The following is a 27,346-nucleotide window of genomic DNA, read 5'->3' on the forward strand; positions in this document are numbered from 1 at the left end:
TGATTTAGGTCAGATTAAACACCTGCAATTTGATGTAACTCAGTGTCAGAGATGTAATTTAGGTCAGAAACACCTGTAATTTGATGTAACTCAGTGTCAGAGATGTGATTTAGGTCAGAAACACCTGTAATTTGATGTAACTGAGACTGTGTCAGAGATGTAATATAGGTCAGAAACACCTGTAATTTGATGTAACTCAGTGTCAGAGATGTAATATAGGTCAGAAACACCTGTAATTTGATGTAACTCAGTGTCAGAGATGTGATTTAGGTAAGAAACACCTGTAATTTGATGTAACTGAGACTGTGTCAGAGATGTAATATAGGTCAGAAACACCTGTAATTTGATGTAACTCAGTGTCAGAGATGTAATATAGGTCAGAAACACCTGTAATTTGATGTAACTCAGTGTCAGAGATGTAATATAGGTCAGAAACACCTGTAATTTGATGTAACTCAGTGTCAGAGATGTAATATAGGTCAGAAACACCTGTAATTTGATGTAACTCAGTGTCAGAGATGTGATTTAGGTCAGAAACACCTGTAATTTGATGTAACTCAGTGTCAGAGATGTGATTTAGGTCAGATTAAACACCTGTAATTTGATGTAACTCAGTGTCAGAGATGTAATTTAGGTCAGAAACACCTGTAATTTGATGTAACTCAGTGTCAGAGATGTGATTTAGGTCAGAAACACCTGTAATTTGATGTAACTGAGACTGTGTCAGAGATGTAATTTAGGTCAGAAACACCTGTAATTTGATGTAACTCAGTGTCAGAGATGTGATTTAGGTCAGATTAAATACCTGTAATTTGATGTAACTCAGTGTCAGAGATGTAATTTAGGTCAGAAACACCTGTAATTTCCTGTAACTCTGTGTTATTTGGGCGTTAGTTTAGAACCACTTGTGGCAAACAACCATATCATTTCACGTTTAGATCTACATGTAGAGCACATGTGAGAAAGTAATTTATTGACCTAATTTATACTGCACCTGTGAATCACAGGTAAGTTACATAAGTATAAAACTGTACCCTTCAATAAAAGGCAGGTATATATCTTATCTTAACTATGTAGCTTCAAAACATGCTGACTCCTCAAGATGGTCATTTTACGGGACTGTTGTGTTTGTGTGGTATTAATTATTGATATCCAGAGACTTGGGTGGAACCAGAGGTGGTTACTTACCGTACTTATTCTCCAACAAGGCCATTCCCACTCACCGATTAACCCCGTTTTGTTAGATTTTAAGTGGTATTTGGATGATGTAAAGTTGCCACCCACACCCACCCCTATCTCATAAGACACAAGTCTGAAGTCAAACTGTTGTCTAGAATAAAATCCCTTTTCAAGTGAAATAAAGTGTTCTCCTTTATAGGTGAAATATGGTAGGATTTAGGGATACCTGTTTGGTTATTATAGACAGGAGATTAACTATATAGACTGACTACACAGTACCACATTGACTACGTGGTGTATATACCGTTATTTGATGATAAGTCAGCAATTGTTTCACAGTTTTCCTTTCTGAAGAAAGAATTTGATCAGTGTTAAAAGGTTGCTTGCAATTTGCTTCTGGCTCCAGGCCATCTCAGTGTATGGATCATTGTGTGATGGAGATACTCAGGTTTGGATACTGTTGATGTACTGGATCTACCTGTGTAGTAGTGTTAACTGAAGATTAAGATTGTTGCTGTCTTGATCAGCTGACCAGGAGAAATTTCCTTGTTCCTGTGCTGAATCTTGGGGGGAAAAACTCACTGATTTGGATATTTTGCAAGATGTATCTGTTGAAAAACAGTGTGTATGTATAGTGCTTCATCGAGGAACATACTGTATCATGTTCAGGCTTGGAAGGAGTAAAAGTTGTGTGAATTGTACACAGAGAATGTCATTGAGAGGAGCTGGTAATAATTGAGACTTTAAAGATTAAATGAAAGATTGGAAATATAAATCTTCAGGTTGGACCGGTGTAAAATATTTACAACTGATATAAAAAACTTCTCAAAGCAAACCAACATGGAAGATGTTATAAAAGATTGATACTGAGAGCAATTTTACGAGAAACTTAGAAATATCTGAAACGTTGAATGACTAGTATAGCATTCTCGTGCTATAATGAATTGTTGCTCTGACCCTGACAGAAAACGGCAGAAAAAAATTCGGGCGATAGAGACAGAAAATTGGATTCACAGATTTCACTCGGAGTACTGTTGGGTCAAACGTTTGCCACAACAAATTGACAGGTGATGAAAGCATGAATTGTTGAATTGTTTTACATATCGCGCATGTCAACCGTATCTTACTGTATAACCTGTCTCAGCCAGATTTCAAGGGGACAGAAATACTTTACGTTTACTTATATAAGTGACATTTGATATACAACACAAGTTAATACTCTGTACAGGTTCTGCATTAGACAGTTGTCAGACTAGACAGGGTCTGCATTACACAGGTGTCAGACTAACAGGTTTTATATAAGACAAATGTCAGACTAAACAGGTTCTGTATTACACAGATATCAGACTAACACAGGGTCTGTATTACACATGTGTCAGACATGGTCTATATTACACAGGTGTCAGACTAGACATGGTCTGTATTACACAGGTGTCAAACTAGACATGGTCTCTATTAGACAGGGATCAGACTAGACATGGTCTGTATTACACAGGTGTCAGACTAGACATGGTCTGTATTAGACATGTATCAGACAGGTTCTGTATTAGACAGGTTTCAAACTAGACAGGGTCTGTATAAGACAGGTTGTAAGAGGGAAACTGTCAGGACCAAAGATAAAATCCAGTATAGGCCAGTTAATCCAGGTTAATCCATATTTATTACCATATTACAGAGTTGTTAGATTTTGTACATATTCCATTGATACATAAGTGTGTATAGAGAGAACCCAAGTGATCTATTACCTCACAGTATCTCTGTGGCTTCAATGCTCAGACAATTTGTTTGATAATGGTCCCAGGATGTCAGTTGTGTCACACATCTTGACAGGTACTGATTACCTAAGTTAGAGATTTTATTTATTATAGTTTGAACATTTAAAACTGCCTTGATTTACTGTACCTGGTGTGTTATCAGGCCCCTAATCCCGGCGAAGCACCAACTGGAGTTTGACCGACTGGCCCCTACACCTCCCGGACGTGGCAAGCGCATTATCAACCTCCGTCGCCGTGCAAATGAAAGTCTGGGATTCGCTGTCAGGGGAGGTAATTATAACCCAGCTATGATACATCTTTTGCCTATCCATTACACTCTTTATGGATATGATTATATTTTTATAACACACACTTGACTGCCTCAATTAATCAAACTGTGTAATATAAATCTGATAAATATGAAAAAACAACAATTATACAAAATTATAAATATCACATTTTCTTCCTAAATAGTCATCCAATTTAAACATTAAGACAGTAACCTATTATAGCCAAGTAGAGGGTGGGTATTGTTAGTCATATTTTCTCTTAGCTTTCCAACATGACTTGACCTCGTATTCAGAGGAACAGATCTCCTAGCCGATACTATAATACTCGTCAGAGGTACAGATCTCCTAGTCACTACTACAATACTCGTCAGAGGTACAGATCTCCTAGTCAGTACTATAATACTCGTCAGAGGTACAGATCTCCTAGTCAGTACTATAATACTCGTCAGTGGTACAGATCTCCTAGTCAGTACTATAATACTCGTCAGTGGTACAGATCTCCTAGTCAGTACTATAATACTCGTCAGAGGTACAGATCCCCTAGTCAGTACTATAATACTCGTCAGAGGTACAGATCTCCTAGTCAGTACTATAATACTCATCAGAGGTACAGATCTCCTAGTCAGTACTAATATACTCATCAGAGGTACAGATCTCCTAGTCAGTACTATAATACTCGTCAGAGGTACAGATCTCCTAGTCAGTACTAATATACTCGTCAGAGGAACAGATCTCCTAGTCAGTACTATAATACTCGTCAGAGGTACAGATCTCCTAGTCAGTACTATAATACTCGTCAGAGGTACAGATCTCCTAGTCAGTACTATAATACTCGTCAGAGGTACAGATCTCCTGGTCAGTACTATAATACTGGTCAGAGGAACAGATCTCCCAGTCAGTACTATAATACTGGTCAGAGGTACAGATCTCCTAGTCAGTACTATAATACTCGTCAGAGGTACAGATCTCCTAGTCACTACTACAATACTCGTCAGAGGTACAGATCTCCTAGTCAGTACTATAATACTCGTCAGAGGTACAGATCTCCTAGTCAGTACTATAATACTCGTCAGAGGTACAGATCTCCTAGTCGGTACTATAATACTCGTCAGAGGTACAGATCTCCTAGTCGGTACTATAATACTCGTCAGAGGTACAGATCTCCTAGTCGGTACTATAATACTCGTCAGAGGAACAGATCTCCTAGTCGGTACTATAATACTCGTCAGAGGTACAGATCTCCTAGTCAGTACTATAATACTCGTCAGAGGTACAGATCTCCTTGTCAGTACTATAATACTCGTCAGAGGTACAGATCTCCTTGTCAGTACTATAATACTCATCAGAGGTACAGACCTCCTAGTCAGTACTATAATACTCGTCAGAGGTACAGATCTCCTAGTCAGTACTACAATACTCGTCAGAGGAACAGATCCCCTAGTCAGTACTATAATACTCGTCAGAGGTTCAGACCTCCTAGTCAGTACTATAATACTGGTCAGAGGTACAGATCTCCTAGTCAGTACTATAATACTCGTCAGAGGTTCAGACCTCCTAGTCAGTACTATAATACTCGTCAGAGGTACAGATCTCCTAGTCAGTACTATAATACTGGTCAGAGGTTCAGACCTCCTAGTCAGTATTATAATACTCGTCAGAGGTACAGATCTCCTAGTCAGTACTATAATACTCGTCAGAGGTTCAGACCTCCTAGTCAGTACTATAATACTGGTCAGAGGTACAGATCTCCTAGTCAGTACTATAATACTCGTCAGAGGTACAGATCTCCTAGTCAGTACTATAATACTCGTCAGAGGTACAGATCTCCTGGTCAGTACTATAATACTCGTCAGAGGTACAGATCTCCTAGTCAGTACTATAATACTCGTCAGAGGTTCAGACCTCCTAGTCAGTATTATAATACTCGTCAGAGGTACAGATCTCCTAGTCAGTACTATAATACTCGTCAGAGGTACAGATCTCCTAGTCAGTATTATAATACTCGTCAGAGGTACAGATCTCCTAGTCGGTACTATAATACTCGTCAGAGGTACAGATCTCCTAGTCAGTACTATAATACTCGTCAGTGGTACAGATCTCCTAGTCAGTACTATAATACTCGTCAGAGGTACAGATCTCCTAGTCAGTACTATAATACTCGTCAGAGGTACAGATCTCCTGGTCGGTACTATAATACTCGTCAGTGGTACAGATCTCCTAGTCAGTACTATAATACTCGTCAGAGGTACAGATCTCCTAGTCAGTACTATAATACTCGTCAGAGATACAGATCTCCTAGTCAGTACTATAATACTCGTCAGAGGTACAGATCTCCTAGTCAGTACTATAATACTCGTCAGAGGTACAGATCTCCTAGTCAGTACTATATACTGCTTTATAATGTTCCCCCTTGTTATTTTATAAAGAGATAGTCATTGGCATTGCTGTAAATATGAATTTCTCAATCTTGTTTGAATTTGTTCTTTCAGTATAATGTAAAATTATTATTTTGGAATCCATTGTTTATTCCAGATCCATGTCATTTTGATTGTTACAGGATTTGAACATGGGATTGGAGTGTTTGTGTCTCATGTGGACCCAGGTTCCCAAGCTGAGCGACAGGGACTACGTGTAAGTTTGATCTCAGTGGTTCCAAAGTTAAGCAACTGGGCCATACAGGTAAACTTGATCCAGGGTCGGTATAGATGAGTGACATGGCCTCCAGGTAAACTTGATCCAGGGTCGGTATAGATGAGTGACAGGGCCTCCCGCGTGTAAACTTGATCCAGAGTCGGTATAGATGAGTGATGGGGCCTCCCGCGGGTAAACTTGATCCAGGGTCGGTATAGATGAGTGGCGGGGCCTCCCGTGGGTAAACTTGATCCAGGGTCGGTATAGATGAGTGACAGGGCCTCCCGCGGGTAAACTTTATCCAGGGTCGGTATAGATGAGTGACAGGGCCTCCCGGGGGTAAACTTGATCCAGGGTCGGTATAGATGAGTGACAGGGCCTCCCGCGGGTAAACTTTATCCCGGGTCGGTATAGATGAGTGACAGGGCCTCCCGGGGGTAAACTTGATCCAGGGTCTGTATAGATGAGTGACGGGGCCTCCCTCGGGTAAACTTGATCCAGGGTCTGTATAGATGAGTGGCGGGGCCTCCTGCGGGTAAACTTTTCTACAGGGTCGGTACAGATGAGTGACAGGGCCTCCCGCGGGTAAACTTTATCCAGGGTCGGTATAGATGAGTGACAGGGCCTCCCGGGGGTAAACTTGATCCAGGGTCGGTATAGATGAGTGACAGGGCCTCCCGCGGGTAAACTTTATCCCGGGTCGGTATAGATGAGTGACAGGGCCTCCCGGGGGTAAACTTGATCCAGGGTCTGTATAGATGAGTGACGGGGCCTCCCTCGGGTAAACTTGATCCAGGGTCTGTATAGATGAGTGGCGGGGCCTCCTGCGGGTAAACTTTTCTACAGGGTCGGTACAGATGAGTGACAGGGCCTCCCGCTGGTAAACTTGATCCAGGGTCGATATAGATGAGTGACGGGGCCTCCCGCAGGTAAACTTGATCCAGGGTCGGTATTGATGAGTGACAGGACCTCCCGCTGGCAAACTTGATCCAGGGTCGGTATAGATGAGTGACAGGGCCTCCCGCGGGTAAACTTGATCCAGGGTCAGTATAGATGAGTGACAGGGCCTCCCGCGGGTAAACTTGATCCAGGGTCTGTATAGATGAGTGACGGGGCTTCCCGCGGGTAAACTCGATCCAGGGTCGGTATAGATGAGTGACAGGGCCTCCCACGGGTAAACTTGATCCAGGGTCGGTATAGATGAGTGACAGGGCCTCCCGCGGGTAAACTTGATCCAGGGTCGGTATAGATGAGTGACAGGGCCTCCCGCGGGTAAACTTGATCCAGGGTCTGTATAGATGAGTGACAGGGCCTCCCGCGGGTAAACTTGATCCAGGGTCTGTATAGATGAGTGACGGGGCCTCCCGCGGGTAAACTTGATCCAGGGTCTGTATAGATGAGTGACGGGGCTTCCCGCGGGTAAACTCGATCCAGGGTCGGTATAGATGAGTGACAGGGCCTCCCACGGGTAAACTTGATCCAGGGTCGGTATAGATGATCATGAGTGACAGGGCCTCCCGCGGGTAAACTTGATCCAGGGTCGGTATAGATGAGTGACAGGGCCTCCCGCGGGTAAACTTGATCCAGGGTCTGTATAGATGAGTGACAGGGCCTCTCACTGGTAAACTTGATCCAGGGTCGGTATAGATGAGTGACAGGGCCTCCCACGGGTAAACTTGATCCAGGGTCGGTATAGATGAGTGACAGGGCCTCCCGCGGGTAAACTTGATCCAGGGTCGGTATAGATGAGTGACAGGGCCTCCCGCGGGTAAACTTGATCCAGGGTCTGTATAGATGAGTGACAGGGCCTCCCGCGGGTAAACTTGATCCAGGGTCTGTATAGATGAGTGGCGGGGCCTCCCGCGGGTTAACTTGATCCAGGGTCAGTATAGATGAGTGATGGGGCCTCTCACTGGTAAACTTGATCCAGGGTCGGTATAGATGGGTGACAGTGTTTACATGTATAATACATTGCTGTCATTTGAGTATTGATCAGTGGATAAGTGTTACCTGGTAATTTTGGTGAAATTCAGTGTTTAAGTGCACAGGGTTTTGACAAAATTCCTAACCCACAGTCCATATATAATTATAATACATATTTATTTGGACTGTGAGTTGGAAATTTGTGCCAAGTCCCCTGTGTTTAAGGGTATAACGATTTAAGGGGCATCTATAAACAGCAAATCCAGTCAAAACATTGATATTTTACAGGCCTATAAATCCCTATTATGGTGCAATGTCACAGAAGTAATATGATGAACTTTTAGTATGTATCATGGCAAACCGTGGGACTTGCTATTGACATGTAATTTGTTAAGCTGTTTGTAAATTTCCACAAAACGTAAGAAAAATGCATGTTTCAGGGGGACATAATTAACTCATTTGTATCCCATATATTACACAAACTTGCCATGTCGTTTTGCTCACAAGTGCCTAAAGCACAAAATAGGAGCATTGCATTTATGGTTTGACCAGCTTTGACGTTATTATATGTATAAACACTGTTTTTATTTTGACCTTGAATTGCAAATAGCGGTCGTGAATGATATCACACAAATATGGCATATTAGGAGGTATTTAAAACATCAAAAATGCTCTTATTAGACAATATAAAGTATTCTTGATGTGGCAAGAAGACTGCTTTTATGAAAAAATGTTCAACCGTTGAGTTTGGGGTAAAATAAGCCTATTTCTGAAAAAGGCTCCAAACTCACCAGTTTAACAAATTGACTTCAAAATGTTCATGTTACTATTAAAAGTACGATATAGGAGTATTGTTATTAACTGAAATGCCTCCTCTAAGCCATATTTATGTAATATTATTCTCAGCCGCCATTTGCATTTCAAGGTCAAAACAAAATAAGTGTTTATACGTACATACAGTAAAATCCGGTCAAACAAATGCTCCTACCCTGTGCTATAGACACTTGTGAACATAACAGCATGGCTATTTTTCAGGTTTGATAATTTGCGTGACTTAGAATTATTCCATGCTACATCTTACCACAAAGTTACTCTATAGAAGAAGCTGGTAGCATCTATAGCAAATTATAGGTGATTGTAAGAAGCTACATGTCCAAACAAACATTTTGGTATATTACATCACATTTTTTGTGCAAATCTTTAGGTATTTATTCGTATTTGAAATTCAACACTATTCTGCTATATAGATGACCCTTAAGAAGGAATATTCCCACTTCAGTTATCTTCGTTGATGATGGACTTACATAAAGGGCCCCAGTTACATTTATAATTTGTTATGAGTAGATTTACTATCTGAGTGAGTATTCACAAAATCAGCCGTATTTTTGTTTGGTAGGTAGGAGATGAAATTGTGAGAGTGAACGGCTACACCATCTCCCAGGCAATCCATGAAGAGGTCCTCAACCTTATTAAGGGTCGGGATGCAGTGGAGCTCAAGGTTACAAGTACGTTTTATCTTCAAAACTAATACAAGCACTTAAAGATGGTATACAAAATGTCTCCAAATCAGTCTGTCGAGGAATGGATCAGTTTAGACTTTCAAATGATAGAGCAGGTAAAAAAAAGTTTGTGTGTTCACACACTGATTATGTCTACTTAAAAGATATGTAATTTTATAGATGTATACATTCTGTTAATGTGTATACAGATTAATGGAATAAAATTTCATAAACTGGACAGGTATTTTTGTTATATTATCCTACTTTGATTTATCTGATCAGTGACTATTTGTTGGATATGATTTATCTAATCAGTGACTATTTGTTGGATATGATTTATCTAATCAGTGACTATTTGTTGGATATGATTTATCTAATCAGTGACTATTTGTTGGATATGATTTATCTGATCAGTGACTATTTGTTGGGTAATTATAACAGGATCTTATACTAAGTTGTTTTCCTTTTGTAGATATAGGAATGCTGCCTGTCAAAGAGTGAGTACAACAGTCAAAGTGATGTAACATAACAGTGAATGAAACATTTTGTATGAAAAAAACTTTGTTAAGCTTACCTAGAGAGAGTTTGTACCATGGCAGGGCAGGCCACATACCAATGGTATACAGGGATACATATAGATCACATTACTACAATATACAGTGGTACTTAGGTCACCTACCTACCATATACAGGGACAGGTCACATACCTACCATATACAGGGACAGGTCACATACCTACCATATACAGGGACAGGTCACATACCTACCATATACAGGGGCAGGTCACATACCTACTGTATACAGGGGCAGGTCACATACCTACCATATACAGGGGCAGGTCACATACTTACCATATATAGGGGCAGGTCACATACCTACTGTATACAGGGACAGGTCACATACCAACCGTATACAGGGGCTGGTCACATACCTACCATATACAGGGACAGGTCACATACCTACTGTATATAGGGGCAGGTCACATACCTACTGTATACAGGGGCAGGTCACATACCTACTGTATACAGGGGCAGGTCACATACCTACTGTATACAGGGGCAGGTCACATACCTACTGTATACAGGGGCAGGTCACAAACCTACCATATACAGGGACAGGTCACATACCTACCGTATACAGGGACAGGTCACATACCTACTGTATACAGGGGCAGGTCACATACCTACTGTATACAGGGGCAGGTCACATACCTACCGTATACAGGGGCAGGTCACATACCTACTGTATACAGGGGCAGGTCACATACCTACTGTATACAGGGGCAGGTCACATACCTACTGTATACAGGGCAGGTCACATACCTACTGTATACAGGGGCTGGTCACATACCTACCATATACAGGGACAGGTCACATACCTACTGTATACAGGGGCAGGTCACATACCTACCATATACAAGGGCAGGTCACATACCTACCATATACAAGGACAGGTCACATACCTACTGTATACAGGGGCTGGTCACATGCCTACCGTATACAGGGACAGGTCACATACACTGTACCTACCATATACAAGGGCAGGTCACATACCTACTGTATACAGGGGCAGGTCACATACCTACCATATACAAGGGCAGGTCACATACCTACCGTATACAGGGGCAGGTCACATACCTACTGTTTACAGGGCAAGTCACATACTTACTGTACACCTTTCTTGTATACGTGAAATAAGACTTGGCCACGTTTCCCTTTGATTCAAGCCAATGTTATTGTGGTAGAAACAAGTCACACGACTCATGATTTTTGGATATTGAATTTATTTCACACTTTTCACAGTTAAAGCTAAAGCTTGTGTCTTTTATAACTTTAAAAAAATAACTTACTCGTGTGGAATAAATTCCATATCCAACAACCACTCGTTGTGTAAGCTCTATTTCAAAACTATTCCAGAGATGATTTCAGAATTGTGGGGGTGTTTGTTGAAACTTGTTACATATGGAAATCTTGATGTATTGATCCTGTGTGTTTGTTTCCATGTAATAAACTATCAATTATTCCTGCCACGAAATGCTAATCATATATATACATATTTAATGATTGTATAATGAGGCCAAAACTTACATAGGATATCCAATGAAACAAGGTGGTCTATTTTCTGGTAATGAAATATATTCATTCACCTGACTGTGAAATTTCCCAGTAGGTATTTATCTCATGAAATATTCCTCCTCATGTTCCATTCATTATGAATATTAAATAATCATTAATTATTATAATTCAGTGTTTTGGTACAGGGTAAAGTTAAACAGTCATGTTTTGTGTGGTATGGATACAGGCCCTCTGGGCCTCTTGTTATAATTTAGTGTTTTGGTACAGGGTAAAGCTAATCAGTCATGTTTTGTGTGGTATAGCTCTTGTTATAATTTAGTGTTTTGGTACAGGGTAAAGCTAATCAGTCGTGTTTTGTGTGGTATAGATACAGGCCCTCTGGGCCTCTTGTTATAATTTAGTGTTTTGGTACAGGGTAAAGTTAATCAGTCGTGTTTTGTGTGGTATAGATACAGGCCCTCTGGGCCTCTTGTTATAATTTAGTGTTTTGGTACAGGGTAAAGCTAATCAGTCGTGTTTTGTGTGGTATAGATACAGGCCGTCTGGGCCTCTTGTTATAATTTAGTGTTTTGGTACAGGGTAAAGCTAATCAGTCATGTTTTGTGTGGTATAGATACAGGCCGTCTGGGCCTCTTGTTATAATTTAGTGTTTTGGTACAGGGTAAAGCTAATCAGTCGTGTTTTGTGTGGTATAGATACAGGCCGTCTGGGCCTCTTGTTATAATTTAGTGTTTTGGTACAGGGTAAAGTTAATCTGTCATGTTTTGTGTGGTATAGATACAGGCCGTCTGGGCCTCTTGTTATAATTTAGTGTTTTGGTACAGGGTAAAGCTAATCAGTCATGTTTTGTGTGGTATAGATACAGGCCCTCTGGGCCTCTTGTTATAATTTAGTGTTTTGGTACAGGGTAAAGTTAATCAGTCGTGTTTTGTGTGGTATGGATACAATAGCTGTGGGAGACTAACCTGGCCTACCCTTACACTCAATAATTCAGACTTTTGTATGAATATTTCATCAACCATTAATGGGATACACCATGACACATTGTTGAACTATCATACTCTGTAATGTCTGTTATTGCTCGCTCATTGAACAATTCACTTTTCAAGTTTCAGCTTCCAAGATGGCCGCCTTGGCCTCTCATTGACATATATTTATGCCCTTCTCTCAAATTCTAAGATTAAACTTGTAATCATCTTTTGTAATGTTTAAATTCTGAGTTATTACCCACTTATTACAAGCCCAACATAAGCTTTGATATCTGTTTGAGGATTCCCCATGATATTCCTGCTCATAAAATGTTCATGAGAAGGTTTGTGTTAACTGTACCACTGCTGATCAGCTGACATAATTGATGAACAAAATATTTGATGATTAACATTTTGTACTCCTGAGTCTTTAATTATTTCTGACAGATAATAACTCTGTAGATGAATAGGCTGTCCGGTGAAACACCGTTACATGTGAAACTTGGCAACATTAATTATAGATAGGTGTAATTATGAGGATAAAGAAGTCATCTAATTGAGCTCACTCTACCAGAATTCTGTCATAGTTTAATATTAATTGGTAGTGTATGATGATTTCTGTAAAGTACAAATAGCTTCAAATGTCATTGAACCAATGACCCATCAACAGGTCCCACTCACTATACCAATGACCCATCAATACGTCCCAATGTCACTGTACCAATGACCCATCAATAGGTCCCACTCACTGTACCAATGACCCATCAATATGTCCCACTGTACCAATGACCCATCAATAGGTCCCACTGTCACTGTACCAATGACCCATCAATAGGTCCCACTGTCACTGTACCAATGACCCATCAATAGGTCCCACTGTACCAATGACCCATCAATAGGTCCCACTGTCACTGTACCAATGACCCATCAATAGGTCCCACTGTACCAATGACCCATCAATAGGTCCCACTGTCACTGTACCAATGACCCATCAATAGGTCCCACTGTACCAATGACCCATCAATAGGTCTCACTGTCACTGTACCAATGACCCATCAATAGGTCCCACTGTACCAATGACCCATCAATAGGTCCCACTGTACCAATGACCCATCAATAGGTCCCACTGTACCAATGATCCATCAATAGGTCCCACTGTCACTGTACCAATGATCCATCAATAGGTCCCTCTGTACCAATGACCCATCAATAGGTCTCACTGTACCAATGACCCATCAATAGGTCCCACTATACCAATGACCCATCAATAGGTCCCACTGTACCAATGACCCATCAATACGTCCCAATGTCACTGTACCAATTTACCAGGTACATCGACTTTACCAGGTAAATTAACTTTACCAGGTACAGTTTCTTTACCAGGTGTATTAACTTTACCAGGTACATTAACTGTGATTTCTGTCCACAGGAAGCAAGGAGATGATTTGACTTGGAAATTTGTGGAGAAAAGGGACCGAAAGAAAAGTGTTGTAAGTTTTGGACAGGATAGCCTTGGTACTGTGTTAGTGATAGACAGCTATGGATCTATTACATATTGTAAATTTGACATTAGAACATTTGGTGAAAAATCCACCAAATCTTATACAAAACTAGCTTTAAGATTTACACAATTGATGCTATATGAGCTATGGATTACCTCAAAGAAAACATGAGATAGTGTTTGTTTCTTAACACAACAAAGATTGAAGTCCATCTGAAATCAAAAAATTGAAACACAAGGAATTTTTATCTGATGATACACTCGTACATATTTGTGTCTATTAAATTGTCAGTTAAATAGAAATTCTGTTAAATGCTTTGATGATTATCTTGTATTTAGGCCATGTTTATACCTGGAGTCGGAGGTGTTTGGGGGACACAGTGTTTAGTGTTAGTTATAAAGTGTAGCCTATTCTAATCACTCTGAGATCACTATCTGATATCTGTAAGTATAAAACTGTTGCTAATTAGTGCCTCTTTCCTTTTACAGGTGAAGACACAGAACCGAACAGCACCTGAAGAGGAGGGAGAAATTGTAAAATTGTTCGCCAATCTCCGCACGTCACCCTCTCTCGGCTGTAGGTAGGTTCTCCCAATAAGTGACCTGTCCAGTGAATTAACAATTGTCACCTTCTCTCCACTGTAGGTAGGTCCTCTGTTCGGGAATCACCGACTGTCACCCTCTCTTGGTTGTAGGTAGGTCCTCGGTTTGGTGAATCACAGAGTGTCACCCTCTCTCCACTGTAGGTAGGTCCTCTGTTCGGGAATCACCGAGTGTCGCCCTCTCTCGGCTGTAGGTAGGTCCTCTGTCCGGTGAATCACCGAGTGTCGCCTTCTCTCAGCTGTAGGTAGGTCCTCTGTCCGGTGAATCACCAAATGTCACCCTCTCTCAGCTGTAGGTAGGTCCTCTGTGCGGTGAATCACCGAGTGTCACCCTCTCTCAGCTGTAGGTAGGTCCTTGGTTCGGTGAATCACCGAGTGTCACCCTCTCTCGGCTGTAGGTAAGTCCTCTGTCCGATGAATCACCGAGCTTCACCCTCTCTCGGCTGTAGGTAGGTCCTCTGTCTGATGAATCACCGAGCTTCACCCTCTCTCGGCTGTAGGTAAGTCCTCTGTCCGATGAATCACCGAGCTTCACCCTCTCTTGGCTGTAGGTAGGTCCTCTGTCCGGTGAATCACCGAGTGTCACCCTCTCTCGGCTGTCGGTAGGTCCTCTGTCCGTTGAATCACTGAGTGTCACCCTCTCTCGGCTGTAGGTAGGTCCTCTGTCCGTTGAATCACCGAGTGTCACCCTCTCTTGGCTGTAGGTAGGTCCTCTGTCCGTTGAATCACTGAGTGTCGCCCTCTCTTGGCTGTAGGTAGGTCCTCTGTCCAATGAATCACCGAGTGTCACCTACTCTCCACTGTAGGTAGGTCCTCGGTTCGGTGAATCACCGAATGTCACTCTCTCTCGGCTGTAGGTAGGTCCTCGGTTCGGTGAATCACCGAATGTCACTCTCTCTTGGCTGTAGGTAGGTCCTCTGTCCGGTGAATCACAGAGCGTTGCTCTCTCTTGGCTGTAGGTAGGTCCTCTGTCCGGGAATCACCGAGTGTCGCCCTCTCTCGGCTGTAGGTAGGTCCTCTGTCCGGTGAATCACCGAGTGTCGCCCTCTCTCCACTGTAGGTAGGTCCTTGGTTCGGTGAATAACCGAGTGTCGCCCTCTCTCGGCTGTAGGTAGGTCCTCTGTCCGGTGAATCACCGAGTGTCACCCTTTCTCGGCTGTAGGTAGGTCCTCTGTCCGGTGGATCACCGAGTGTCACCCTCTCTCGGCTGTAGGTAGGTCCTCTGTCCGGTGAATCACCGAGTGTCACCCTCTCGGCTGTAGGTAGGTCCTCTGTCCGGTGAATCACCGAGTGTCACCCTCTCTTGGCTGTAGGTAGGTCCTCTGTCCGGTGAATCACCGAGTGTCACCCTCTCGGCTGTAGGTAGGTCCTCTGTCCGATGAATCACCGAGCGTCACCCTCTCTTAGATGTTAAGACAGCTTCGCCTGTCAGTTGAATCACACTGTGTGTAATATCTAATGAACAAAGTGATATTGATACTATAGGTCAGTAAGAAATGATATTTCTGTCTCATTTTAGAATTATGAGTGGTCCCCATGGTCGTGGAATATACATCCAGAGGGTCGGGCCACAGAGCTTGGGGGAGCAAATCGGCCTGGAAGTCGGAGATCAGATTCTGGATGTCAATGGTATAAGCTTCCTGGACGTGACACATAACGAGGTGAAATATTTTACATATTATACAAATATGTGTAAGAAACTATGAAGGGCTATTCCAGAATTGTCTGTGTGGGATTGGTGGTCAGGCATTGTATACTTAATATAATTTAATGTTTAATTGATGGTAGGGTTTCTGAAAAAATGCCTCTCACCCCTCTGATATGGATAATCTTTGAACAGCCTTAATAATAAAGGAAAAACTCCATGATTCTGGAATGTCTGACATCATAGCTACAAATATTGATACAGCAACGTCTGATGTGGATCAAGCTTTAACTAGCAGAAATAATTCATTGAGTAATAAAACATGTGCTGTCAGTTGATAAATTATGTTAATTAATTGTCACAATATTGATTCTTATAAATATTTTACTAATTTTATTCAGGCCATTGTAGCGCTTAAGAGCAGCAAGGAACTTAATCTTGTCATCAGAAAAAAGTCGGTAAGTGTACATCCAGTCATTGATAATGTTTTAATGCTCTAATTGAGAGGAAATAAAAAATATTTATTTAATTATACATGTTTGTACTTGTAATTGTGAAAAGGAAATTGGAAAGTACATATATGTAATAGTCTTTGTAGATTGTAACATTCCAAACATGGGATATTAACATTCCATACACGGGATATTAACATTCCATACACGGGATATTAACATTCCATACACGGGATATTAACATTCCATACACGGGATATTAACATTCCATACACGGGATATTGACATTCCATACACGGGATATTAACATTCCATACACGGGATATTAACATTCCATACACGGGATATTAACATTCCGTACACGGGATATTAACATTCCATACAGGGATATTAACATTCCATACACGGGATATTAACATTCCATACAGGGATATTAACATTCCATACACGGGATATTAACATTCCATACACGGGATATTAACATTCCATACACGGGATATTAACATTCCATACACGGGATATTAACATTCCATACACGGGATATTAACATTCCATACACCGGATATTAACATTCCATACACGGGATATTAACATTCCATACACGGGATATTAACATTCCATACACGGGATATAAACATTCCATACACGGGATATTAACATTCCATACACAGGATATTAACATTCCATACACGGGATATTAACATTCCATACACGGGATATTAACATTCCATACACGGGATATTAACATTGTTTTTCTGCTTACATATCCCTGAAGACATGGCTATAAATGTCATGTGTCCATCAAAACCTGTCTGTGTCAGGTGTCCATCAAAACTTTTCTGTAAATGACACCTGTCCATAAAGACCTGTCCATAAAGGTCACCTGTCCATGAAGACCTGTCCATAAAGGTCACCTGTCCATGAAAACCTGTCTGTAAAGGTCACAGATTTCTCTATAAAAGTTGTATGTCCATCAAGATCTTCTCATTTTGCATTTAACTTTTATGCATTTAACTTTTCGTGGAATTTATTAATTTTTTTTGAAAATCTTACAAATACATGTTATTTGATTCAGGGACTTCACATAGTAGGCCTACAATCCTCTGCAGCCAACACTCATACACCGCTGCCAAAGGAACTTCCAAAACAAGATAGGGTCCAGCTGAATCAACAATATGATGAGGAACCTGCATATGCTGTGGTTGTCAAGGAAAAGAAAGTAGCACCATCTCCAACTGGAGCTCCAGCCCCCGCCCCTGCCTCCTCCCCACCACCGCCACCACCACCACCCCCACCACCTGTCGAACAGATCACAGACAGGTATAGCAGTTACAGCTATGACCAGGATGATGACGGTGATGAAAATGTTATGGAAATATTTTGAAGAATTATATAAATGTTTCTTTATTTTTGTTATACTATACATCAATCTATACACTGATGACATTTTGATTAAATTTCTAGTCAAGTTTGATTTAAATAATTATATGTATTAATTACAAAATGATGGTTTTACGTTTAAATCAATTCATATCTAAATGTTTCCAGTAGCTATATATATGCCTGTCATAAGAAATTTTTTTCTGTTATAGAAAAAGTTAAGATCATGTAAAGAATTTAAATCTGTTATCTAGAAACTGTTCCCAAGAACAAAACTTTGAGAGCCTATTAAATCCATGATAATGTGTTACTGACATTATTTAACTAATCGAAGGAAGATAATTCTGATAATGTGTTACTGACATTATTTAACTAATCGTAGGGAAATAATTCTGATAATGTGTTTCTGACATTCTTTAAGTAAATCATAGGGAAATAATTCTTTATATTTAAAATTATATGACACATAATTGCAGGAACATAACATGTTTAGTACTGTTGAATTATAGATATAATTAGTGGAAAACGCTTTATTAGTATGGAAAATGCTGAATTAGTATTGAAAATACTAAAAAATAAAATTAGATAATGGAAAACACTAAATTAGTATGGAAAACACTAAAAATGGTATGCATATTTACAGTAATAGAGGAGAAATTCTTTAATAGTTACAGTGTGTGTACTGCATGTCCATTGCATGAAGACTGCATGTTTCCATCTGTTTTTAATTTATTATTTACTAGTTGTTTTTTTCCTATTACACAACTTGAATTATAATCACAAACTTTACTGTCTCTAACCCTGACAATGCTATTTAATTTCAAGTATATAATATGTATGTGCTTGGCCCCTGCCAAATTATTTTTTTCTTGGTCTTAGTGACATAAATTTTGATATTTCATACTGAGAAAGTAAAACATCTCCAATATCCCAAAGTGAAATACAGACCCCAACAGGATTAAAGAATTAACAAGTCAATGTGCAATTTTCAAACTTAAGATTTTAAAAATTTCATATCAATTGTTTCAGTTAACTCAAATCATTGTAATAGATATTTTGGATCCAACATCAACATGATACTGGTATTTTCTGCTTGCCTTTTTTCAATGATTATTGGTATGTCAATAGTTTCTGTGTACCTATAATAGGTATAACTCTGTCACAATGATGTAGGTATGTCATAGTTTCTTTATAAGTTTCCAGTAACCCTATAGCCACCATATTGTCTGTATTTGATCTCGGCGTGTACAGTCGGCTGTTATATACATACAAAGTTTTATCATTAATCTGATCTAGTGTACCACCAAGATGGCGGACGTTGATCTAGTGGACCACCAAGATGGCGGACATTTAGAATTGACGATATCTGTGAAAAAAACGTCTCTACGTGTATAATTTGTGCACCCCAAACTTAAAACTTTATTTCAGTACAAAAAACTGCGCATATTAAACAAGTTTTTACAGTAGTGTAGAATTGTGTCTTTTATTGTACTGCTCCCCTACATTGTATCTACTACTGTCACATTGTATTACATAAAGACATTGTATCTACTACTGTCACATTGTATTACATAAAGACATTGTATCTACTACTGTCACATTGTATTACATAAAGACATTGTATCTACTACTGTCACATTGTATTACATAACGACAATGTATCTACTACTGTCACATTGTATTACATAAAGACATTGTATCTACTACTGTCACATTGTATTACATAAAGACAATGTATCTACTACTGTCACATTGTATTACATAAAGACATTGTATCTACTACTGTCACATTGTATTACATAAAGACATTGTATCTGCTACTGTCACATTGTATTACATAAAGACATTGTATCTACTACTGTCACATTGTATTACATAAAGACATTGTATCTACTACTGTCACAGTGTACATTGTATTACATAAAGACATTGTATCTACTACTGTCACATTGTATTACATCAAGACATTGTATCTACTACTGTCACATTGTATTACATAAAGACAATGTATCTACTACTGTCACATTGTACATTGTATTACATAAAGACATTGTATCTACTACTGTCACATTGTATTACATAAAGACAATGTATCTACTACTGTCACATTGTATTACATAAAGACAATTGTATCTACAAGTCACATTGTATTACATAAAGACAATGTATCTACTACTGTCACATTGTATTACATAAAGACATTGTATCTACTACTGTCACATTGTATTACATAAAGACAATGGAGTGACATTGTATCTACTACTGTCACATTGTATGACATAAAGACATTGTATTACATAAAGACATTGTGTCTACTACTGTCACATTGTATTACATAAAGACATTGTATCTACTACTGTCACATTGTATTACATAAAGACAATGTATCTACTACTGTCACAGTGTATTACATGAAGACATTGTATCTACTACTGTCACATTGTATTACATAAAGACATTGTATCTACTACTGTCACATTGTATTACATAAAGACAATGTATCTACTACTGTCACATTGTATTACATAAAGACATTGTATCTACTACTGTCACATTGTATTACATAAAGACATTGTATCTACTACTGTCACATTGTATTACATAAAGACATTGTTTCTACTACTGTCACATTGTATTACATAAAGACATTGTATCTACTACTGTCACATTGTATTACATAAAGACATTGTATCTACTACTGTCACATTGTATTACATAAAGACAATGTATCTACTACTGTCACATTGTATTACATAAAGACATTGTATCTACTACTGTCACATTGTATTACATAAAGACATTGTGTCTACTACTGTCACATTGTATTACATAGACATTGTATCTACTACTGTCACATTGTATTACATAAAGACATTGTATCTACTACTGTCACATTGTATTACATAAAGACATTGTATCTACTATTGTCACATTGTATTACATAAACACATTGTATCTACTACTGTCACATTGTATTACATAAAGACATTGTATCTACTACTGTCACATTGTATTACATAAAGACATTGTATCTACTACTGTCACATTGTATTACATAAAGACATTGTATCTACCACTGTCACATTGTATTACATAAAGACATTGTATCTACTACTGTCACATTGTATTACATAAAGACATTGTATCTACTACTGTCACATTGTATTACATAAAGACAATGTATCTACTACTGTCACATTGTATTACATAAAGACATTGTATCTACTACTGTCACATTGTATTACATAAAGACATTGTATCTACTACTGTCACATTGTATTACATAAAGACATTGTATCTGCTACTGTCACATTGTATTACATATACATTGTATCTACTACTGTCACATTGTATTACATAAAGACAATGTATCTACTACTGTCACATTGTATTACATAAAGACATTGTATCTACTACTGTCACATTGTATTACATAAAGACAATGGAGTGACATTGTATCTACTACTGTCACATTGTATGACATAAAGACATTGTATTACATAAAGACATTGTGTCTACTACTGTCACATTGTATTACATAAAGACATTGTATCTACTACTGTCACATTGTATTACATAAAGACAATGTATCTACTACTGTCACAGTGTATTACATGAAGACATTGTATCTACTACTGTCACATTGTATTACATAAAGACATTGTATCTACTACTGTCACATTGTATTACATAAAGACATTGTATCTACTACTGTCACATTGTATTACATAAAGACATTGTATCTACCACTGTCACATTGTATTACATAAAGACAATGTATCTACTATTGTCACATTGTATTACATATACATTGTATCTACCACTGTCACATTGTATTACATAAAGACATTGTATCTACTACTGTCACATTGTATTACATAAAGACATTGTATCTACTATTGTCACATTGTATTACATAAAGACAATTGTATCTACTACTGTCACATTGTATTACATAAAGACAATTGTATCTACTATTGTCACATTGTATTACATATACATTGTATCTACCACTGTCACATTGTATTACATAAAGACATTGTATCTACTACTGTCACATTGTATTACATAAAGACATTGTATCTACTACTGTCACATTGTATTACATAAAGACATTGTATCTACTACTGTCACATTGTATTACATAAAGACATTGTATCTACTACTGTCACATTGTATTACATAAAGACATTGTATCTACTACTGTCACATTGTATTACATAAAGACATTGTATCTACTATTGTCACATTGTATTACATAAAGACAATTGTATCTACTACTGTCACATTGTATTACATAAAGACAATTGTATCTACTATTGTCACATTGTATTACATATACATTGTATCTACCACTGTCACATTGTATTACATAAAGACATTGTATCTACTACTGTCACATTGTATTACATAAAGACATTGTATCTACTATTGTCACATTGTATTACATAAAGACAATTGTATCTACTACTGTCACATTGTATTACATAAAGACATTGTATCTACTATTGTCACATTGTATTACATAAAGACAATTGTATCTACTACTGTCACATTGTATTACATAAAGACATTGTATCTACTACTGTCACATTGTATTACATAAAGACAATGTATCTACTACTGTCACATTGTATTACATAAACACATTGTATCTACTACTGTCACATTGTATTACATAAAGACATTGTATCTACCACTGTCACATTGTATTACATAAAGACATTGTATCTACTACTGTCACATTGTATTACATAAAGACATTGTATCTACTACTGTCACATTGTATTACATAAAGACATTGTATCTACTACTGTCACATTGTATTACATATACTACTGTCACATTGTATTACATAAAGACATTGTATCTACTACTGTCACATTGTATTACATAAAGACATTGTATCTACTACTGTCACATTGTATTACATAAAGACAATGTATCTACTACTGTCACATTGTATTACATAAAGACAATGTATCTACTATTGTCACATTGTATTACATAAAGACATTGTATCTACTACTGTCACATTGTATTACATAAAGACATTGTATCTACTACTGTCACATTGTATTACATAAAGACATTGTATCTACTACTGTCACATTGTATTACATAAAGACATTGTATCTACCACTGTCACATTGTATTACATAAAGACAATGTATCTACTATTGTCACATTGTATTACATATACATTGTATCTACCACTGTCACATTGTATTACATAAAGACATTGTATCTACTACTGTCACATTGTATTACATAAAGACATTGTATCTACTACTGTCACATTGTATTACATAAAGACAATGTATCTACTTTTGTCACATTGTATTACATATACATTGTATCTACCACTGTCACATTGTATTACATAAAGACATTGTATCTACTACTGTCACATTGTATTACATAAAGACATTGTATCTACTACTGTCACATTGTATTACATAAAGACATTGTATCTACTACTGTCACATTGTATTACATAAAGACAATGTATCTACTACTGTCACATTGTATTACATAAAGACAATGTATCTACTACTGTCACATTGTATTACATAAAGACATTGTATCTACTACTGTCACATTGTATTACATAAAGACAATTGTATCTACTATTGTCACATTGTATTACATATACATTGTATCTACCACTGTCACATTGTATTACATAAAGACATTGTATCTACTACTGTCACATTGTATTACATAAAGACATTGTATCTACTATTGTCACATTGTATTACATAAAGACAATTGTATCTACTACTGTCACATTGTATTACATAAAGACATTGTATCTACTATTGTCACATTGTATTACATAAAGACAATTGTATCTACTACTGTCACATTGTATTACATAAAGACATTGTATCTACTACTGTCACATTGTATTACATAAAGACAATGTATCTACTACTGTCACATTGTATTACATAAAGACATTGTATCTACTACTGTCACATTGTATTACATAAAGACATTGTATCTACCACTGTCACATTGTATTACATAAAGACATTGTATCTACTACTGTCACATTGTATTACATAAAGACATTGTATCTACTACTGTCACATTGTATTACATAAAGACATTGTATCTACTACTGTCACATTGTATTACATATACTACTGTCACATTGTATTACATAAAGACATTGTATCTACTACTGTCACATTGTATTACATAAAGACATTGTATCTACTACTGTCACATTGTATTACATAAAGACAATGTATCTACTACTGTCACATTGTATTACATAAAGACAATGTATCTACTATTGTCACATTGTATTACATAAAGACATTGTATCTACTACTGTCACAGTGTATTACATAAAGACATTGTATCTACTACTGTCACATTGTATTACATAAAGACATTGTATCTACTACTGTCACATTGTATTACATAAAGACATTGTATCTACCACTGTCACATTGTATTACATAAAGACAATGTATCTACTATTGTCACATTGTATTACATATACATTGTATCTACCACTGTCACATTGTATTACATAAAGACATTGTATCTACTACTGTCACATTGTATTACATAAAGACATTGTATCTACTACTGTCACATTGTATTACATAAAGACAATGTATCTACTATTGTCACATTGTATTACATATACATTGTATCTACCACTGTCACATTGTATTACATAAAGACATTGTATCTACTACTGTCACATTGTATTACATAAAGACATTGTATCTACTACTGTCACATTGTATTACATAAAGACATTGTATCTACTACTGTCACATTGTATTACATAAAGACAATGTATCTACTACTGTCACATTGTATTACATAAAGACAATGTATCTACTACTGTCACATTGTATTACATAAAGACATTGTATCTACTACTGTCACATTGTATTACATAAAGACATTGTATCTACTACTGTCACATTGTATTACATAAAGACATTGTATCTACTATTGTCACATTGTATTACATAAACACATTGTATCTACTACTGTCACATTGTATTACATAAAGACATTGTATCTACTACTGTCACATTGTATTACATAAAGACAATGGAGTGTTGCTGATTTATAGGTGTGTTCCCATGTTCTCCGATTTCCTACATCTTCCCCTGAAATCCCAAAAATACCAAGGTGCTGGTTTTTATTCTTCCCTAGATTTTTATCCTCTGTTGAAATTAAAAGGTTCTGAACCTGTGTCTGTAGATGTGAAATGGATCTTTCATGAAGCACAAACTACACAGTACCCGTTAGTATTATGTGTGAGATTATCATAAGATTATCATTATGGTCTGTATATAGTCATTATTACCTGCATGTTTGTTGAAATCCTTTGTTTAAGCACCAAGGGGGCTGTATTTATCCTGTAAAAAGACCTTTGTTTAAGCACCAAGGGGGTTGTATTTATCCTGTAAAAAGCCCTGAGGTCCAACATATAAACTCTAACTCTGACCCTTAGTCAGAGAGTAGGCATATTTCTGGAAATAAAAGTTTGAAGTTTTATTTTATAACTTTAGGCCATTGGCCCATCAGTGTTAAAAACTCACTCAGCAATAACACAATAGATATACAATACAAATAATAATAATAAACAGAACAAAAACAATAGGTCTTTCCAACATTTGGTGAAAAGCCCTAATAATGTATACTAGAGAGTGACACTCTTAAATAAAACATATTCAAGCGGTTCACTTAACTTACTTGGTTTTACCTAATATTCATAGTTCATTTAATACTTTGCAAATTAAAAGCTGGACAGCTTTATAATACTGAAGTATTTTCCTACAATTTGTTATCATCCGAGCTACAGTAGAAGGATCACCAGGCTTTTTATATATGACATATGGGCTTGTTGTTGGATAAATACGGTATTTAGTATGTGTGTACTTTCCTACCTTTATACAGCTTGGTATAGTCCGACCAGAGTGACCTGTCCTGTTGAACTTTGATTAGCATATTGATGGCAGACGAGTCATCGAGGGAAATATGTGTATTGACATAGTGTATATATATGCAACAGTTTTAAATGATGTACATGACTGTTCACAGTGATGAATGAGTCGTGTGGGCTAAGTAGTACGTTATCAGAGTATTTGTGGTAGTGTTATGGGGCCGATTCCTGTTGGGTATTTGGTTTGCATGTTAGGATCTTTGTGAATAATTTGAATACGATATACAATATCGCATTGGAGAGATCATTTTGCAGCCAAGTAACTTTAGAACATGCACATGTGCATTATGTACCCCATGCACCGAAATATCAATTAACAGGTTGACATACCTATGGCAAATAGGATCGCCTACTTTGATTATTCCAAGAAAAGGTCAAGGGGACAGGTTTGATTGATTGATTGATGGGGCTTAACGTCCTTGTTCCGGTTATAACCGAGCCTAGGACACTAAGGGGATAGGTCATTCTTGTTGGACTATATATAGTTAGTATCCTTATTTTTGATTGGCTGTTGTTATTCTGCTTACTTTTGATTGGCTGCATTAATGCATGATGCATTAGACATTGTTCCTGTCTGTGATTTGGCTGTTTGCATGCCTTTATTTATATATCAAATAAATATTTCTGCTCCTGCCTGTGGCTTTTGTCTTTAATTTTCTCCTATAAAATTGCTGAAATATTGTTCAAGCTAGATTGATAAACTTAAATGTGTTTATTGAAAAAAACAACACATTAACAAGAATCACAGGGATTTTGATAAAACTTCAAACCAGGACCATAATATCTCGGACAAGTTTGACCTCCAGGGTTGTTGGGCCAAGGTCAAGGTCATGGTTACTATGCGGCTTCATTCCTTAAGAGATTTACAAGTTATAATACTTTTTAATTTGCTATATTGCTCTTAAAAAAATAATTGAAATTTTGATTAATCCATCCGTCACTGAAATCAGAATGAGAGAAAACGAGGCAAACAGTGAAATGGTATGATTCATTACTTCATAAAAAAAAACAGGATTGAAACACATGATCAATTTATTTCTACTTCATTGATGAAATTTTCTTCAATGACATAAAAAAAAATTAAAGATTGAAGGTCTAGTCTGTGACAGGAGACTTTTATTAAAAACAATACACAGAAGGATTTGTATGTGTTTGTCTACGTAGACCAAAGACAAAGAAAAAAGCGCCTTCCCCTCCATCAGCTACTCAGCCTCCGCAGCCAAGTCTAGAATTCAGAGAAGGTAAGGCATCAGGAATTCAGGGAATCTTGTCTCCCTCACATCTTAACCTCCTCACACATCTTAACCTCCTCACACATCTTAACCTCCTCACACATCTTAACCTCATCACACATCTTAACCTCCTCACATATCTTAACCTCCTCACACATCTTAACCTCCTCACACATCTTAACCTCCTCACACATCTTAACCTCATCACACATCTTAACCTCCTCACATATC

At 37.7% G+C, this 27,346-nt stretch overlaps 1 protein-coding gene across 1 annotated transcript in view; it reads left to right on the top strand.

Annotated features, from left to right (window-relative positions):
• Positions 1–2,038: 2,038 nt before the first annotated feature.
• LOC117335670 (harmonin-like) overlaps positions 2,039–27,346 on the top strand; it is a gene marked incomplete at its 5' end in the record, with an annotated part of 40,781 nt that continues 15,473 nt past the window's right edge. The window contains 11 exon segments of the mRNA XM_033895824.1: positions 2,039–2,246; positions 3,097–3,224; positions 5,781–5,854; positions 9,174–9,282; positions 9,749–9,773; positions 13,749–13,809; positions 14,310–14,401; positions 15,942–16,083; positions 16,469–16,525; positions 17,595–17,839; positions 27,048–27,124. Of these exon segments, the coding sequence (XP_033751715.1) occupies positions 2,119–2,246; positions 3,097–3,224; positions 5,781–5,854; positions 9,174–9,282; positions 9,749–9,773; positions 13,749–13,809; positions 14,310–14,401; positions 15,942–16,083; positions 16,469–16,525; positions 17,595–17,839; positions 27,048–27,124 (1,138 nt within the window).

This window comes from Pecten maximus, chromosome 10 (assembly GCF_902652985.1).
Source record: "Pecten maximus chromosome 10, xPecMax1.1, whole genome shotgun sequence".
NCBI classification, from domain to species: domain Eukaryota; kingdom Metazoa; phylum Mollusca; class Bivalvia; order Pectinida; family Pectinidae; genus Pecten; species Pecten maximus.